The sequence below is a fragment of the Monodelphis domestica genome, chromosome 6 (genome assembly GCF_027887165.1).
Source record: "Monodelphis domestica isolate mMonDom1 chromosome 6, mMonDom1.pri, whole genome shotgun sequence".
Classification (NCBI taxonomy): Eukaryota; Metazoa; Chordata; class Mammalia; order Didelphimorphia; family Didelphidae; genus Monodelphis; species Monodelphis domestica.
In genome coordinates, this window is record NC_077232.1 from 88,773,941 (window position 1) to 88,791,692 (window position 17,752).

Below are 17,752 nucleotides of genomic sequence, written 5' to 3' on the forward strand. Positions count from 1 at the left end.
AATCTGACCTCAGCCACTTACTAGCTGTGTAACACTCGACAAGTCACTTAACCCTGTTTTTCCCAGTTTTCTCATCTGCAAAATTAGTTAAAGAAGAAAATGGCAAATCATTTTACTACCTTTGCCAAGAGAACTCCATGGACAGTATGGTCTGTGAGGTCCCAAGGAGTTGGACATGACTGAACTAGTGAACAACAGTTATTGTAGAGAAGTGAGAGCACTCTCTAGGGTCCTCCCTTCCCTTTGACACTACATTGCTCTGTGATTTTGTCCAAATTCCTGGGCCTCCATTTTCTCCTCTGTAAAATGAAGGGGATGGAAATTCCCACTAGATATAAAAATCAGTGACCAGGACTAGGAAGTTGATCCTCTGAGCTGGTCAGAACACACCTAGAATTCACTTGTGGATGCCATCAGCTTGGAGAACCAGGGGAGGGCAACAAGATTGCTGAAAGATCTGAATATGAAAAGTGGCTAAAGGAACTAGGGGTTATTTTTCCTAGAGAAAATAAACTCCTGAAAGGCAGGGGATGCTTTACTTTGGATCTCCATACATTGCCTCCTCTCCCTTGGCACAATGTCTTGTACACGAGAGACTCATAAATGTCCAGAGAGCAGAATGGCTAGACTTGAGATGTGGAGCAGTGAGCTTCTGGTGCAGAAATTCTACCAACACAAGATGACACTTCTGCTGCAATCAGGGTGTTAGAGAGTTCTCCAAGGGAGAATTAAGTGATTTGCCCAGGATCACAGAGGAAGTATGTCAGAGTTGAGACCCGAACCCAAGTCTTCTTAGCCTTGAGTTCAGCTCAATGCCAATCTGTGACTTGGTTCAATACATGTCAGTGCTGATCAAATTGCCTTGAAGGGAATGGGGTTCTGTCTTTAGTTCTTTGAAAGGTTATTGTATGGAATAAGGATTATATTTGTTCCTGGTTCCACAGGGCAGAAATAGGAGCACTGGGTAAGAGTTGAAAAAAAGCAAATTTAGATTTGAACAAAGGAAAAGCTTCCCAAAAATTAGTTATCAAAAGGAAGGGACGTCCCTGGAAGATTACAGGGGATCCCCCTTCCATGGAGCTAACTTCACACAAAGGGTGATGAGCACATCTCAGGTAGGTTGTAGAAAAGTGTTGTTCAAGTATAAGTTGGATGATATGGACTCAGAAGTTCCAACATTTCTGGCAGGAAAACTTTTCAACAATCCCTCTAAGCTGCTTCCTCTCTGATCTGTATGCATCTTGTACACAAATACCTCCTTATTTACAGGACTCTGTTTAGAATGTGATCTCCTTATGGGCAGGGTCCAATCTGTCCCTAATGCTTAGTGCCTGACACAAAGGAAGCTGATAATAAATGTTCGTTGTCTAACTTGCCTGTCACTTCCATCTGAGGCTCTATGAGTCTAATAAAGACCCACACCAAAGGGAAAGGAATTATAATTTATCTGGGCAATCTCATGAGTCTCTGACCACCAAGCCTATGTTGAGAAAATAGAAAATGGTCAAAAAAAATTTGAAGGCATGCTTGACTGTGGTCTAACTCCTAGGTCAATCAGCAATATGATTTGTCCTATGGCTGCCAAAAAGGGTACTAGTTGTATTGTGAAGTAGATAAATGACTTGGTAGATTGAGTAGGCTTGAAGTCAGGAAGACCTGAGTTCAAATCTGGCCTCAGTCATGTACTAGGTATGACTGGGCAAGTCACTTAACCTTGTTTGCCTCAATTTTCTCATCTGCAATATGAGTTAGAGAAGAAAATGGCAGTCTCCAATCTCAATCTCTCTCTCTTCCCCCTCCCCCAGCAGTTTGCCTAAGTTCTCTTGGATGTTCAATTTTTTTTTAATTGAATTCAGCAAAAAAGACTTCATTATATAGACAGCCTGTGTCAAAAACTCTATCTCAGAGAAGGGACAGCAAATAAATTTTGTATGCTATGAAGCTCTGTGATGGTAATTATAATAATTATAGCAGCAGAAGTAGTTCATCTTTTTGTAGCGTGGGCCTGTTTTTGCATGGAGTGCTGTGCTGTGGGGGCTCCAGAAAAGGTTAAGATTGACCAGGTAAAATGAACTACTATGATTACTTTTAATTATCCCACACCATCTGGAGAAGTCTGTCCCTAAAGTTGTCATGCTACCAGACAATGAAGTATCAGTTCCATCTGTTATATTTCAAAGAAGGTACTTTTTATTTCTCCTTCTATCTGTGCCCCACAAATACTTAGCACAGCTTATAACTGTTCTGTAGGAGGTTCAGAGAAAGAAATGGGGAGCCTAGCTGGAAGGGCCATAGAGACCCCTCTACCAGTCCATCTCATCATACAGAGGGGCAAAACAGGGAGTGAGGAAGGAGCACAAGTGATCTGTTTAAGAGCTCAGATCAAACACTAAGGCTTTAACCTTGGAAATGAAGTTATACATTTATTCAACAGGTCAACTCAAAAAGCATTTAGGGACCTGCTCTATACAAAGCCCTGTTCGTACACAGTAAGAGGCCATGTTGGTGGCTAGTGCTCTGAAATGCTATAAAACCCTGCCTTACACTTCAAGTCATCTGGCCGTACTGTCTGAGACTCTTCTGGGGCTTGGGAATCAGATGGCCAGGCCTCAAGTCTCAGTTCTCGTCCTCACTAGCTGCGTGACTGGGGGTCACTCCTTTCATCTCTCTGACTCTCAGTTTTCCTACTTGCCAGGATGGATGATTGCAAAGAAGGCACTGATGAAATGAAAAAAGAAAATTTCAACATTTTCTATCTTCCTCTACACCAAAGTACAAGTAGGCACTGAATAAAGAGAAGTTAATGATGATGATGATAAAATTGCTTCATAAACCTTAACGATTATATTAAATTACATATTAAATTACTGCCTTGGGTAGCTCTTTAGAGGTTTACAAAGCACCTTCATTTCTGTTATCAACATTAGCTAACGGGTCAAGATGCCACATTAACAACTCACGTGTACATGACACATTGACCATGTGCACACCTGGCTTCTATTCTTGGGTCACCAGTCTGCAGATGTTGTTAGCTCTGTTGGTGAATCAATAAATGGGGTCTAGCACCCATCTTCCTACCTGCTCCATAATCCCCTATAGGATAAACAGATGAGCATATTTTACTTTAACACATTCATCCATTTGAGTGGAAGCTTCTACATGATATTATAGGCATGCATTTATGTGTGTATACGTGTGTATGTGTGCATATATTTTTTTATTTTGCATATACATATTTCTCATGTATATGTTTAGTGTAAGGGCAAATAGTCCTACAATATATAACTAGCATTTCTTTACAGGATTTTAAGATTTACAAGATACTTTACTATATTATCTTATTTGATTTTCACAGTTGTATAATATTAGTGTCATGATGACCCTGATCTAACATTTGTGAAAACAGAGAATTTCATTTGATCTTCACAGCTCTGCAAGGTAGATGCTGCTCTTATCATTCTGATTTTACAGATGAGGAAATGGAGGCAGAGAGAACTTAAATGACTGACCCAGGGTTACACATTCAGTATGAGTCAGTGGTAGGACCTACATCAGAAGAGAAGCTCTTGCCTCACAAGCAGAAGGTCAATAATCAACTATGAAAGATTATTTATTTAGGAATTAACAAGAGGAGAATGTTTATCAGCTTCATCCAATAAAGTCAAAATTACTGGAGGGTGGAAGGCATTGTATGAGTCATCCAGGTCCCAAAGATCCTAAACCAGAAGGAAATTAATGGCTCCACACTGTTGAAATCTAAAGCTGGAGGTTATAATTGGACTTGTCAGAGATGTAGTCATACAACAGGAGGAAATAGGGCTTTCAGAGGCCAGAATTCTCAGTAAAATGGCAGTTGTAACAGATGTAGATCATGCCTACCGGCTTGCTCAATCACCATAATGTACACACTGAGGAATGAAATGCAAAGGGATTGACTGGATCCCCTCAAAAGGGCACTGCAAATAAAATGGGAAGACAGAAGTGATACCCACCCAGATTCCTATTTTAGGAAATTCAAAAAGTACTTTTACCATGTGGTCTAAAAAGAAAATTTCATTTCCCCCCTTAAAGTATCACTTTAGGATTTCAATGTAACCAGTTCATTCTTTTGCGAAAGAGAGTTACGTTTTTTGTTAGTGCTCCCTGAACAGAATACTCTTTTGATTACATTGTGGTTTATAAGGATGTGTTTATTATTTCTGCCATGTACCATTTATTTGCAATATCTCTTTGTCCTAAAACATGGACAATTTTTGGGAAAAATTCTACATGGTTCTAAGAAATATGTAGTTTTAAAGGCTGAGGTAGCTGATAAAAATAAAGGCTCATTTCCCAACCTTTCAGTATGAGGTATAAACATATCCCTTACAAACTGATGGGAGAGGGGCAGCTAGGTAGCACAGTGAATAAAACATCAGGCCTGAAGTTAGGAGGACTTGAGTTCAAATCTGTGAACTTCTTAGACATGCAACCCTGGGCAAGTCACTTTTCTCCATTTGCTTAGCCTTTGTCCTTCTGTCTTAGAATTGTTACTAAGCCAGAAAATAAGGGTTTAAAAAAAACAAATTGGTGGGGAATGATATAGAAGGTAAGGAAAGACCAAGGATTTGAATGTGTAAGGCTGACCACACAGCAATGAAAGATTTCCTTCCACAAACCACAAAGGAAACTAGTCTTATTACTTCACATTCAAAACAGAAACACGATGTTCCCTCTTCAATGGTTTACTTCTATTACATTTTTCTAGAGATTAAGGTGTCAGACATTGGTTCAGAGAGGTTCTGTCCTCAGAAAGAAATTTATTAGATAAACATTTTGATTCTAAAATCTTCCTTCATTGTGTCCTTTGATGACTATGAGCCTCTGTGAGTACACAAGCCTCTGCTTACCCTCTTCCAGAGTTCAACTGCCATGCCCATCCTTCTTCCTCCATTGCCTATTCTACCAGCTGAAGTCCTCTTATTTACCCTTTAAAAACCAAACAGGATGCTATCTCCTCCCAGAAGGCATTTTCAGTGTCCTTCCCCTACTCTCTGTTCCTGCTGTCACCACGCTGGTCCAGGTGCTCATTATGCCACCTCTGTAGATGACTACAATTGCCTCCCAACAGGTCTTCCCACCTCCACTCTCCCTGTTCCATCCCTCCTTGGCAGAAGAGTCTCTAATGCATATGTCTGCTCACATCACTTCTCTGCTCAACAATTTGTTTATCATTCCTGATTATGGCGCTCGCTGGATTTTGAGTCAAGAAGACCCTACTTCAAAATCTGTCTCAGAAACTTATTAGTTGTGTGACCCTGGGCAAGATACTTCACCTCGGTCAGCTTCAATTTCCTCATCTGTACAATGGGGATAATAGTAGCACCTGTAGCACAAGGTTGTTGTACATCTCAAATGAGTGAAAGGGTTTTGCAATTATTATCATTACCAAATAAAATTCCAAACTTCTTAGGCTGACATACAAAGGCTCCCTATCATCTAGCAGGAAGCTGAGGCCCAGAGAGGAAAAGGGAAGAGAGCACTGAATTTTAATTTTAAAGGTCTGAGGTCAAGCTCCAGCCCTGCTTTCTACCTACCTGTGTAAACCTGTATAAGAAGTCACATAACTGCTCTGACTTTGGTTTTATCATTTAAAAAAATGAAGACAATGGACTGTATGATCTCCAAGCTCTCTTATCTCATTCTAATTTCTTTGAGTCTACATCAAATGATCATCCTTTTCCAGTTGGGCTAACTTGTTTACCACATTTCAACACTGTGTTCCTCAAAGGCTCATCTCTAATCCATCAATAATGTCCTCTTGTCCCTGAAGAGTTCTGTCCCTTCTCTGAAACTGAAATAAAAAAAAAACTCACTGAAAATTACTGATGCAATAATGGGTAACGGAAGGGATCCAGTATCTCTTGTTCAGGGTTTCTGCCATAAAGCTTTTTCGGGTGAAGGAAGGAAAAAATATTCTCCAAGGTTCCTTTAAACTCTAAAAAATTTGATTCCCTGGTCTTGATCACAGTACACAGCTAGTTAAGAACAGAAGAATTTGCTTATGCAACTGCCAACAACATTGACTGAGGCTACAGAACTAAGCAGGATTTTAGGTATCTACATGAGTGCAAGAATTTTTAAAGGGGCACAACTGAATTCAATTGGCCAAGGCTTGCTTGAATCATTTTGATTTCAATCAATAAGAAGAGGTTACCATGACCAGAGGCTTTTAGCATCAAAGGATATGGCCTTCTTTTACCAAAATAAAAAGGTTCTTTTCCACATAACAACCCTGAGACAACAATTCATGAGAACCAGATGATAAAAAAAAGATACATAAAGAAGAATGGCCAAAATTCAATCTGATAATCTCCTTCCGAGAAAACCAAAATTTGAATTCATCTCAAAGGGAAAGAGACTATCTTTGGTGAGATTCTCATGCTAAAACCAGAGTGTTAGTTTCTTCTTATAGATAGTGGGCCCAAAGAGGAGGGAATTAATATGACCTTACTTTTTTTGCATAATGTTTACAAAGCTTTTTTTATTGATCATAAGTATATGAGGTGCTAGTGATACAAGTACAAAGATTAAAACAAACTGCTGATAATAAGTTTACAAAGGACTCTAATGAGGGAGACAACAAGTACATACCAAAATATATGCCATATAAATATAAAATTAATAAATATGAACTCAGTAGCTAAATACAAGGTAGCTCAGGAGGAAAGGTACTAGCAGTTGGGGGTGATGGTGGGGAGGGTCATGAAGAAGAAAGGGCTTAACTTGCATCAAAAAGGAAAAGAAGGGGGGCAGCTGGGTGGCTCAGTGGATTGAGAGCCAGGCCTACAGATGGGAGGTCCTAGGTTCAAATCTGGCCTCAGACACTTCCCAGCTGTGTGACCCTGGGCAAGTCACTTGACCCCCATTGCCTAGCCCTTACTACTCTTCTGCCTTGGAGCCAATACACAGTATTGACTCCAAGATGGAAGGTAAGGGTTTAAAAAAAAAGAAGGGGAGTCACATGGTCATTTCTGCATTTAAGGGAAATCCTTTGGCCAGCAGTGTAGAGGACAGACTGGCTTGGTGAGAGGACTCAAGGCAGGGAGGCCAGTTAGGAAAGTTCTGGAAAAATCAGGGAAATCACTAATGAGGACCTGATCTAAGCTATGTGAGTGGAAAGGAATTGGGTGCAAGAGCTGTTATTCATATTATCTAATTCCAGCCTCATGGTAACACAGAGAGGGAGGCAAACCATTTATTCTCACCATTAGATCACAGGTTTTAGACCTTAGGGATTTAACTGTGTGCCCAATAGGAAAGTCTGTTAAATTCTGATCTTCAGTTTCTCTATAAAATAGAACAGAGATCTGCAATAGCTCCTTACCAAAGTTGTGTGGCTCAGATAAAATCATGTATATGAGGTATTTTTCAAGTCTCTAAGTCCTTTGGAACTGTGGGTTATCACTATCATTCTCATCTAATCCACCCTTCATCAAATGGAAAAATGTTTTGCCCAAGGTAGCCTTGCTGGCAGAGAGACAGGTAGGATTCAGACTTGGCTCGCAGACTCCAAATTCAATATGCTTTCCATTTTTACAGATCATATCATGCCTCCCATAACTTAAGGCCATACAAGGCTCCCTTTCAATCATGCTCCACTAACATTCAGTGTATCTCAGAAGTAAGCTCACGTATCACAATTACTCTTCCAGAGAAAAGTAGGTCTTAAGTGCAAGGCAGTATGATCTGAAAGTTCCATAGCCTAAAAATCTCTATCTTCCAGCTCAAGTCAGCCCACCAGAGTCCTTGAACTTAACCACTCAAAGGGTTACTCCTTTGAATTAGAAGTAGATTTTCTGAGGCTCAAAGTCCATATTACAGAAGGTAAAGTTATCTTGCTGGCTTTGAAAGAGTACTTTCAAATATGTCAGCAGATCTGGGTCTGAATCCTAACCGCTATTTGTTACCTGTGGAACCTAAGACAAATCCCTGTCCTCCTGTAAGCCTCAGTTTTCCCATCTGTAAGATCATTTCTGTACTTCGTAATACTAGCATGGGCTAATTTATCAAATTAGCTAGCTATCACCTTACCACACAGAGAGGAGGGTTCATAAAATATATTTTCATAAAAGAAGGTTGGAAGAGAAAATTTCAAAGTAAAGGAACAAGCTTAAGAATTTAAGAAATAGCATAAAAGTTGTCTTTTTTTCTATCTCTTCTTACCATTTTTCACCACTCTCTCTTGGCTAGTTGGACGCTTAGCAGTAGCTGAAGGTGGTGAGGATGGGCCATCTCCTGACAGAGGTCCCTGCCTCTGATCTTTAGCCTCTTCACCTGGCTCTGAAGAGGCAGCTGCATTGAGCTGGGACCGTCCATGTTGTGGATGGAGGTGGGATGGACTTGGTGGAGAAGGGTCTGGCTCCATCCTACCTGAAACAAACAAACAGGTTTGTCAAGGCAGGACAAAACTACAGTCTTCCAATTCCCTATTCTATCCCCCTTTCTTAAAAAAAAAATACACATAAAGTATTTATGACAGTCAAATTAACTCATTTGTAAAAAAAGAAAGGCAACTGAATTTAGAATCACAGAATCTCAGAGTAAGTCAGTGAATCAGCAAGATTTTATTAAACATTTACTATGTGCTTAGCACTGTGCTAGGTGCTCGGGGTTCAAAGAAAAGCAAAACCATTCTCTAACCTCATGGATCTCCTATTTTAATGGAACAAACAAACAACCTTGTGTAGACAAGATAGGGACAGCTAGGTGGTTCAGTGGATAGAGTGCTAGGTCTGGAGTCAGAAAGACTCATATTCCTGAGCTGAAGACTGGCCTCAGACACTTATTAGCTGGGTAACCCTGGGCAAGTCACTTAACCCTGTTTGCCTCAGTTTCCTCATTTGTAAGATGAGCTAGAGAAAGAAACGGCAACCTCAAATGAGTTCACAAAGCTTGGACTTAACTAAAAAAACCAACTGAACAACAACTAAAAACAGATGGGCATCTCGGAAGGAAGACACTAAAGGAGAAAAGAGACTAAAACGGCTTCCTGAAGAAGGTGGAATTTGAGCTGAGTCTTGGTCTTGAAGGAAGACAAGAGGAAGAACATTCTAGAGAGGAGGGACAGACTGTGAAAAGACATGAAGTCTTGAGATAAGAAGGTCACGAACAAGAAGGCCAATATTGCTAGACTGTCAAATATATGAAGAGAAGTAAATGCTAAAGAGACTGGAAAGAGAGGAAGGATGCAGGTTGTGAAGCACTTGGAAAGACAAAGAGTGGATTTTATATTTAATTAGAGATTCGCTAGAGTTTATTGAATTGGAGTGGGGATCGGGATGACATGTATGCTTAACAAAGCTTTTTTCACTTTGGAAATTGAGTGGGAGGCAGGGTGAAGGGGAGATTTAAGGCAGGAAAATCAACTAGAAGGTGACTACAATAAATCAGAAGAGAGATGATGAGGATCTACACCAGGGTGGCTGGCAAGTGGGAGTAAAAAGGAGAGGACCCATGAGATATGTACTGACGAGAAATGACAAGATTCCACAGCAGATTGGAAATATGGGGTTGGCACAAGTGAGAGCAGAGGATGCCAACAAACTGCTCACTTATAGACAAGGAAGATGGTGGTACTCTCAACAGGGGACGGTTTGGGGGGGGGGGAATGAATTGCTTTAGATGCTATCCCTTTAATAACAGTAGCCTTCCTTAGGTTGATTTTTCTCCATTTTACCCATGTGACCCTATATGCTGTTTGCATGTTATCTTCCCCAGTAGACTGTGAGCTCCTTGAGGGCAGAGGATGGTTTTTTTGCTTTTTTTTTTTTAATCTTGAGGGTTTAGCACACTGTCTGCCAAGCACATAGTAGGTGCTTATTAAATTGCTTATTGACTGACTGGCATGTTGAGTTGGAAATGACTGCAGAGGACATCCAATTTGAGACATGCAAGAATCAAACCGAGGTCTTCTAAATCTAAAGTCAGTGCCCTTTATATCACAGCCTAATATAAAATCACACAGAAGGTAAGAACTCAAGCTAAGACTGGACACCAGGTCCTCTCTCTGATTCTAAGTCAATGGCACATTCTTCCACTCTATCAGCCATGATGTTCAGTCACCCAATAAGTTTCTACCACAATACAGGACTTTGATCTACTTCAATCAGTCTTTGAAACTTCCAAAAGGAATTACTCCCATTCAAATTTATTCCATTTTATGGAACCACCATGCAAATTAAATCATTTAAAGTTAGAAAATATTTCTACCACTATTACCACTACCTCTATCAACAACTATGGAAATAACTCATAGGGACAAAGTAATTTATTTTTATTTTTACCTTCTTCTTAGAATGGATACTAGATCTCAGTTCCAAAACAGAAGAGTGATAAAGGCTAGGCAATTGGGGTTAAGTGACTTGCTCAGGTTCACACTGCTAGAAAGTATCTAAGGCCAAATTTGAACAGGCCCAAAATTGAACAGGGTCTCCCATCTCCAGGTCTGGCTCTCAATCCACCAAACCACCTCACTGCCCCCTTTTTATTAATTCTAAGACACAAGAGCAATATGGGTTAGGCAACCAGAGTTAAGTGACTTGCTGAGGGTAAAACAGCTAGGAAGATGTCTGAGGTTGAATTTGAATGCAGGTCTTCCCAGCTCCAGGCTTGATGCTTTATCCACTGTACTGTGTATCTTGCCTCCATAATATTTTTTAAAAGAACCATTTGTAACATCAACCTTGAAGGTCAAACCTGGATGCTGAGGGAAGAAGCTATTCACAACCTTTAAATGGATTCAAATCCTGAAAGAATGTTGGCCACAAACAGAAGCAATTTCTGCAGAAACTGATGTTAAACTATATTTACTAACCAGAGGAATTCAGAAAACACGCACCCAGCTGTTTAGAAGATAAAAATAAGCAATGAGAATGCCTCAGTGGTATACTGTCACTGCCCACCCAGGCAAAGACAACTGGTGATGTTCATAAGAAATAGATCGTATCTGATTCCACATGAAATCAGAAGACATGGATCTCTCTGTTCCCTTCTCTTAATTGTGTGAACTTGTAGAACTGATTTCATCCCTCTCCATTGTAAAAGTAATAGTGCCATGGGTACAAGATTATCTTTGGAGGAAAGAAGATGCAAATCATTTCACATCAGTGTTGCATCCAACTCCAAGACTACAGTGGTGTATAAATTTCTTGTGTGACCCAGGAATTGAACCCAAGACCTCTGTTTCCAAATCCAACACTCTTTCCAGTGAAATACACTGTCTCTTGGGGATAGGAGATGGGCTGGGTAAATAGGAAGGGTGGAGACAGTGTTTCAAGTACAGGGAACAGTCTAATCTGGCTGAGATATTATTATGATGTTAAACAGTACATAACAGTCAGAAGAAACCGCTCAAAAATTATTTTTCTAAAGAGGCAGGAATCCTCAGAATGTTAATTTCACAAATAAAGAAGAATATTAAAGTTTTTAAATACCCCCAAGAATCTGGCATTCCTTAAATATATGCTCTAGGAAGGTTACGACTATGGTTTATTTTTGATATCTCCCTTGGCACATAACATGGCACAATACCATGTATTTTGTATTTTTAAAGAAATATATTTTGTATTTTGTTTAGAAATTTAAAAACCTAATTCTAAGAAGGGGTCACCAGTCTACCTTAAAGAGATCCATAACACACAGAAAATTAAGAATCCTTGGACTAATGGAATGGACTTTGCTACTAGAAGCAATGCAACAAGCCAGGACACTCCTGAAGGACTTATGAGAAAGAATGCTATCCATAAGAGAAAGAACTATGGGAGTAGAAATGCAAAAGCAAAATATATGATATCACCACATGTATATATGGGTATGTGATTTGGGGTTTAAGCTTTAAAAGATCTCTCTATAGCAAAAATGAATAATATGGGAATAGGTATCAAGTGACAACATTTGTACAACCCAATGGAATTGCTTGTCAGCTCTGGGAGGGGGGAGGGAAGAAGGGAGAGAAAGAAAATGAATCATGGAAGCATGGAAAACTATTTTAAAAATAAATAGTTATATTTTAAATTTTTTATTTTAAAATAAAAAAAAAAAGAATCTGTGGACTAAGTGACTTTCTGGTCTCTTTCAACTTTAAAATATCACAAACTTAAACCATTTACGGATAATTTTCCTAGTACCATGCTCTTACTCAGGCCAATTATATCAGACCCTTCTCTCAAGGAGGGTAAAGGGAATTACACACAGCAAAAGCTAGTGACTAATGGACATCCATAAGCATAATTCTTGACTCCAAAGGAATCTTAACAACCCCTGTATTTATGTTTTTTGACCTATTTGCATTCTAAGATTGTTTGAGTTTGGTCAACCTAAGCTGGAACACCCAGCTCTCTTTGTGTTTTCAGTATAACCGCACCTCAGCACCCACCCCCCACCCCCTAACATCTATGGGCCAACTGATACCACCTGGAAAACTGCAAATCATCCATACTCATGTGGGCTTCATTCTCCTGGAGGAGGTCAAAGGAGAGACTCAGGCTTGCCATAAGGCAGGAATGCATATAATCCTATATTAGTGAACATGTTTACATAGTCACACTAAAGATTTTTAAAAATCTCCCCAAAACACTAAACCTATTATAGTCCCGTACTCAAAAACCATGCAAAGTCCTTTTAATGACTAATGACTAAAAAGAAAACTCCTTAACCCTTCCAAAATCTGGCTCCAATCCATTTTTCTAAACTTACTGCATGTTTGTTATCTTAATAAATCTACTTCTGGTATAGTTAAGAACTTCTGATTTGGTCTAAACCCCTTATTTTACAAATGAAGAAAATGAGTCCAATAGAGGAACTACAACTTATTCAAGGTGTCAAAGAAGAACTAGAGAGGATCGAGAACAATAGTGCAAACAAAATAATAATGATGATAACTGATAATGATAATTAACATTTCCATATAGCTCTTATTCTGTGCCAGGCACAGTGCTAATTTTATTTTGTTATATTTTTACTTATAGAAATATAGAAGTAATATATATGCATAATATAATTAAGTATATTTTACATTATAATTTACAAAATTATGTTATTTGATTCTCACAATAACCCTGGGAAATTGATGCTATTACTATCCCTGTCTTACAAATGCGGAAAATGAAGCAAACAGAAGTTAAAGAACTTGTCCCAGATAGGCAAACTCAGAAGAAAAAAAGTGTGTTTATGTTAACCCTGAGTAAAGTAGAATACATTATCAGAGGTTTCTTATTATGCATCTTATTTATATTTTTATTACCATAAGACTTAGTATAATGTTTTAGATACATGGCATATACTTAAGTTTGTTTTCTTTTTAAATTGTTGAGTCATTGTGATACAGTGGAAAAAGCACAGGACTTGGAGTCTTAGTTGAGAGAAGTACCACATGTATACTTAAGTATGTTATTAGGTACAGTATGATGGGACAAAGAAGAGATCTGGCCCAATTCCTCTAGAAAATTCTGGAAAGAATAACATGACCTTCATTTAAGGTATCTGGGAAAAAAGAAGTGCTGGCACCCCAGTTAAGCCTTGAAAGAAATAACACATGTTCCTTTGGAAAGTGCCTTGGAGTCAGAAGGACCAGGTTCAAATCCTGCCTCTGACACTGACCAATTGTATGATCCCTGATAAATCATTTTTCCTGGGTTAAAGTTTCCTTATCTGCAAAAAAGAAGGAACTGGACTATAAGTTTCTAACTTCCCTTCCAATTCTAGAATTCTCTCAGAACAGGCAAGGAATATATTCCCAACATGGAGGCAAGTAGGTAGCTCAGAACATAGTACGGTGGATTCAGAGACTAGAAGACATGAGTACAAATACCACATCAAATACTTACTAATTGTATGATCCTAGCTGAGTCACTTAAACTCTCTCAAACAGCTTTCTCATCTATAAAGTGGAGATAATAATAGCACCTACATTTCAGGGTTACTGTGAGGATGAAGAGAAATATTTTGCTCTATTTTTATCTGATTCAGGAATATAAATATAGGAGTAGGAAACTGGGTTCAATGAATAAACATTTATGAAGCACCAATTATATACCAGGTACCATGCTAAGCTCTAGAGATATGAAAGTAGCAAGAGAAAGGCTCTGCCCTCTAAGTTGCTCAGAGGGAGAATGGCCACTTGCTTTCCCTTCAACTTGATTTTCTTTAAGTTCTGGTTTATGGTTAATTTCCTTGTGTTTAGTCTCTCTTAAAATAAGGAACATGAACAAAAAAAGTGAGTGAGGCTAACCACAGATTCAGGTGCTATGGGCAATTTATTCAGTCTAGAATATAATCTAGCAAGAGAGTTTATCTGAACACTTGGAAGATCTGTGATTTGGTTGGTGCTTGTATCCTCTCAATCAATGAAGTGTACCTCTCACCCTGCTTGCCTTACTAGATAAGACTTGAATTACCACAGAAATCTTGGCTGAAGATATATCCATGAGCCAACCTGGTGAGAAAGCTCTGTAAATTCACTGTCCTCAGAAGACAGAAATGCTGTCTATAACCTGGTCAGTATTAGAGATGCAAAGGAGTAAACATTTTTCTAGGAAACCAACAGATATACTTTCATCTGAATATGAAGAATAGCATTCCCCAGGATACTAGCTAAAGAAATTCATATATTCTCTAAGATTAAGTCTAGAATTTTATGTCCCCTTTTCCTTAGGGAGATATCACCTTGCTTTCAAATGTTTTTATGCAATTATCAGTTTCTCTGTTCTTTCAACATAGGGAATGCTCACAGACACAAATCTCATCATTAAGGGTCATGAAACAAGAAGGTTCATTTAGGAGAATCACTTGTATTAGCCCATTTTGTAAGTTCAGAGGGTCCTTCCAATTAATAGGACACTGGACTTGTATTCTGATCTCTGACTTGTTTCTCTATAAGAAAAGGTTACCCTGTCCTTCGTTGATCTGAGTACTTATTTTTGCCAAGTATTAAGAGCTTAGGCAAAGGACAAGACAGTAGTTACAGCAAATAGAACTCACTCACAGGGAACCAAAAATGAGACCCTTAGAATGCAAGAAAAGGAAAAAGTTTTCAAGGCCATCTAGTTCAATCTCTTCATTTTGCACAGGGTGAAACTATCTACCCTAACTTGGTAAAAGGCCAAGAATGCATGATGAAATAAGGGAGAGGTAGTGCAGAAGAAAGGACAAAATCTTACTGATTTGCAGTCCAAGGACCTGGTTTTAAACCCTGGCTCTGCTATGTAATAATTCTGTGGCTTTAGACAAGGTCCTTAAATTCTTCAGGTCTTGGTTTCCTCTTCTGTAAAGTTTATGATTCCATGAACTGCAGAAATAGTCTAAAAGGGGGGCATGTATTGACAAGAGGGTTTTCGGATCATAGAAACAGGTATTTATAGCTAGAAGGTACTGTGAGGATCATCTGAGAAACTGAGTCCCAAGGAGAGGTTACCCAAGGTAACATAGGTAGCCAGTGGCAGCAATTGGATATGAACCCAGTAAATCCTAAAACAGGGCTTTCCACTGCATCATGATGCCCTGTCACTCTCCCTCCCCCACCAAAGCAGAAGCTTTATCATGGAAAAAATCAACCCAATGAAACCCTAAACCATCACTGACAAAGCAGGAATAGACCAACTTGAGCATGTTTCTAACCCACATTTCTGTTGAGGTCCAATATATTAGTTTAGGTAGTAACACAAAACAGTTTAGCTTCAGGACAAAAAGAACATCCAGGAAAAAAAAATCTGAAAAGGAGACACAGACTGGGCAGGGGAGAAAGCTCTGGTAACACTTTATTTATTTGGTTAAGTTTAATGCTGGAGGAAAGGATAACTTAAAAACAAGGAGACTGAAGAGAAAATACAATATAACTTCCTCTGGTACGGTTTATAGGATTCAGAGCTGGTTAAATTTTGGTCACTGGGTCCCTCATTTTACAGATTCAGAAACTAACAATTTTTCTATTATTCTCCATTCTGGATAATTCAGCATCAATTTTCAATAACAATTTTTTGTGTTTACTATATGTCAGGTTCTGTGCTAAATGCTAGAGATACAAAAAGAGACAAAAGACAGTTCCCTCATGGAACTTACAACCTAAGAGGATAATAAATGCAAATAAAAACATATGAAGCAAGCTATATTTCAAGATAAATTGGAAATAATGAATAGAGGGGCCATCCCGGAATTAAGTTAATTTCTAAGAAGCTTGGTGAGGGGCAGGGAGATTATGTCTTTTGCCCAGAAGAGTTCTCTTGGGTCCCCTAAGGATCCACTGCGGTGATTTCCAGGCTCTAAATCAAAATTAAGATAGCTACTAGTTTTCTAAACCGGTTTCCCCCTTGTCCTTTACTAGGGCCAGCATTACTTACAAGACAAGGAGCAATCCCCTCCAGGACACTCTCTCATTTACTGAAAAGGGTGTGGAGGTCAAAGGGCTGAGAGACTCAAGGAAGGTATGGGAGAAAGCCCTTCCAACTTAAGTCTGCAAAAAATATGTCCTAAGGCTAACTTCACAGCTCTTACAACTGGAAAGAAATAAAGACTCAGGAATGTCCTGAGCACTAGAGACAGATAACTAGCGTGGAGAGAAGCAGCTTTGGTTTTGGAGAGGGGATGCACAGACCTGGGAGAAATTCCTGCTCCCTCTCCCACCCCATTAGCTGCCAGGAACACAAACGTGCATACCTTTGGCTTAGACACAGGCCAGAAACATTGGCGGGCTTTACCCGCAGAAAATGCCCTTAGTAGGAAAGGGTTACCCTGGCAGAACATCTGCAAGGGGTGCGATTCAAAAAGCATTTTATTAAGCACCTATTAGGTGTCAGGAAGGCACTGTGCTGGGTCCTGGGGATACAAAGTGATCTTTAATGTCGCTTCCAAATCTAATTCTAGGACCCTGGAAACATTCCTGGAAGGGGGCCGGGCTTGAGTCAAACTGTGCTGGACAGCCCAGGGTGAGTTCGAATTCTGGTCCCCGTACTTAACCAGCTGTGGCTGCCCGCACCTCTCCGAGCCTCAGTTTCCTCAACTGTAAAGCGCAAACATTAGTCCACTTCCTACCTTATGGGGTTATTGGGAGGAAAGAACCTTGTAAGTCATGAAAGCATTATCGAATTAGTAGTAACTGGTGCTACCTCAATAAGCCTGTACTACGAAGTGGTCCTCACGACCATTTTCTTCTTTTCTAGTGGGACGAAACTTACCCAACCCTGCAGGAGGAGTCAGTTCCCTAGCGAAACCCCGCTATCCTGCCGGCTGCGAGGATTTGGCCCTGGAGAGCTCCCGAGCTTGTACTGCGTGCGTCCGTTCGTCCGGTCGCACGCAGTCCGGGCCCGGGCCCACGGGAGTAGCAGGATCTGCAACTGGAGTAAAAGACGCGACAGCAGAATGCAGACTGGCTGGTGGACAGGCTGGCTGTACAATCTACCCTGGCGGTCCCGAGACCCCGCCCCTGCTCAGCTCAAAGCTCCATTCAGAGTTGGTCATTGGAACGCTGCAACAAGTGCCGCGTGCCGAGAGGCCCGATCCGTCCGTCCGTCACTGAAAGCCCCGCCCCCCGCCCACTGCCTCCACCACTCATCTGCCAGCGTTCCAGAAAGCTCAAGAAGCCGGCAGCGTTGTACAAAAGTTTCTGATTCGTTGCCCAGGTTCCTTTGTGGCTCCTCCCTCCACTTTGCTTCAGTGGCAGGGGTTGGCTGAGAGTTGGAGCTAGAAGATATCTTAGAGATTGTCTAGTCCTGCCTTATCA

At 40.0% G+C, this 17,752-nt stretch overlaps 1 protein-coding gene across 2 annotated transcripts in view; it reads right to left on the minus strand.

Annotated features, from left to right (window-relative positions):
• WFS1 (wolframin ER transmembrane glycoprotein) overlaps positions 1-17,469 on the minus strand; it is a 54,258-nt gene extending 36,789 nt beyond the window's left edge. The window contains exons 1-2 of one of the 2 annotated variants that reach the window (XM_001371937.4): positions 17,208-17,469; positions 8,206-8,408 (exon numbers count right to left, since the gene is read on the minus strand). In XM_001371937.4, the coding sequence (XP_001371974.1) occupies positions 8,206-8,407 (202 nt within the window). In that variant the 5' untranslated portion in view covers position 8,408; positions 17,208-17,469. Of the gene's footprint in view, positions 1-8,205; positions 8,413-17,207 lie in introns of both variants that reach the window. The other variant, XM_007496756.3, reaches the window with a different exon arrangement.
• Positions 17,470-17,752: the final 283 nt, after the last annotated feature.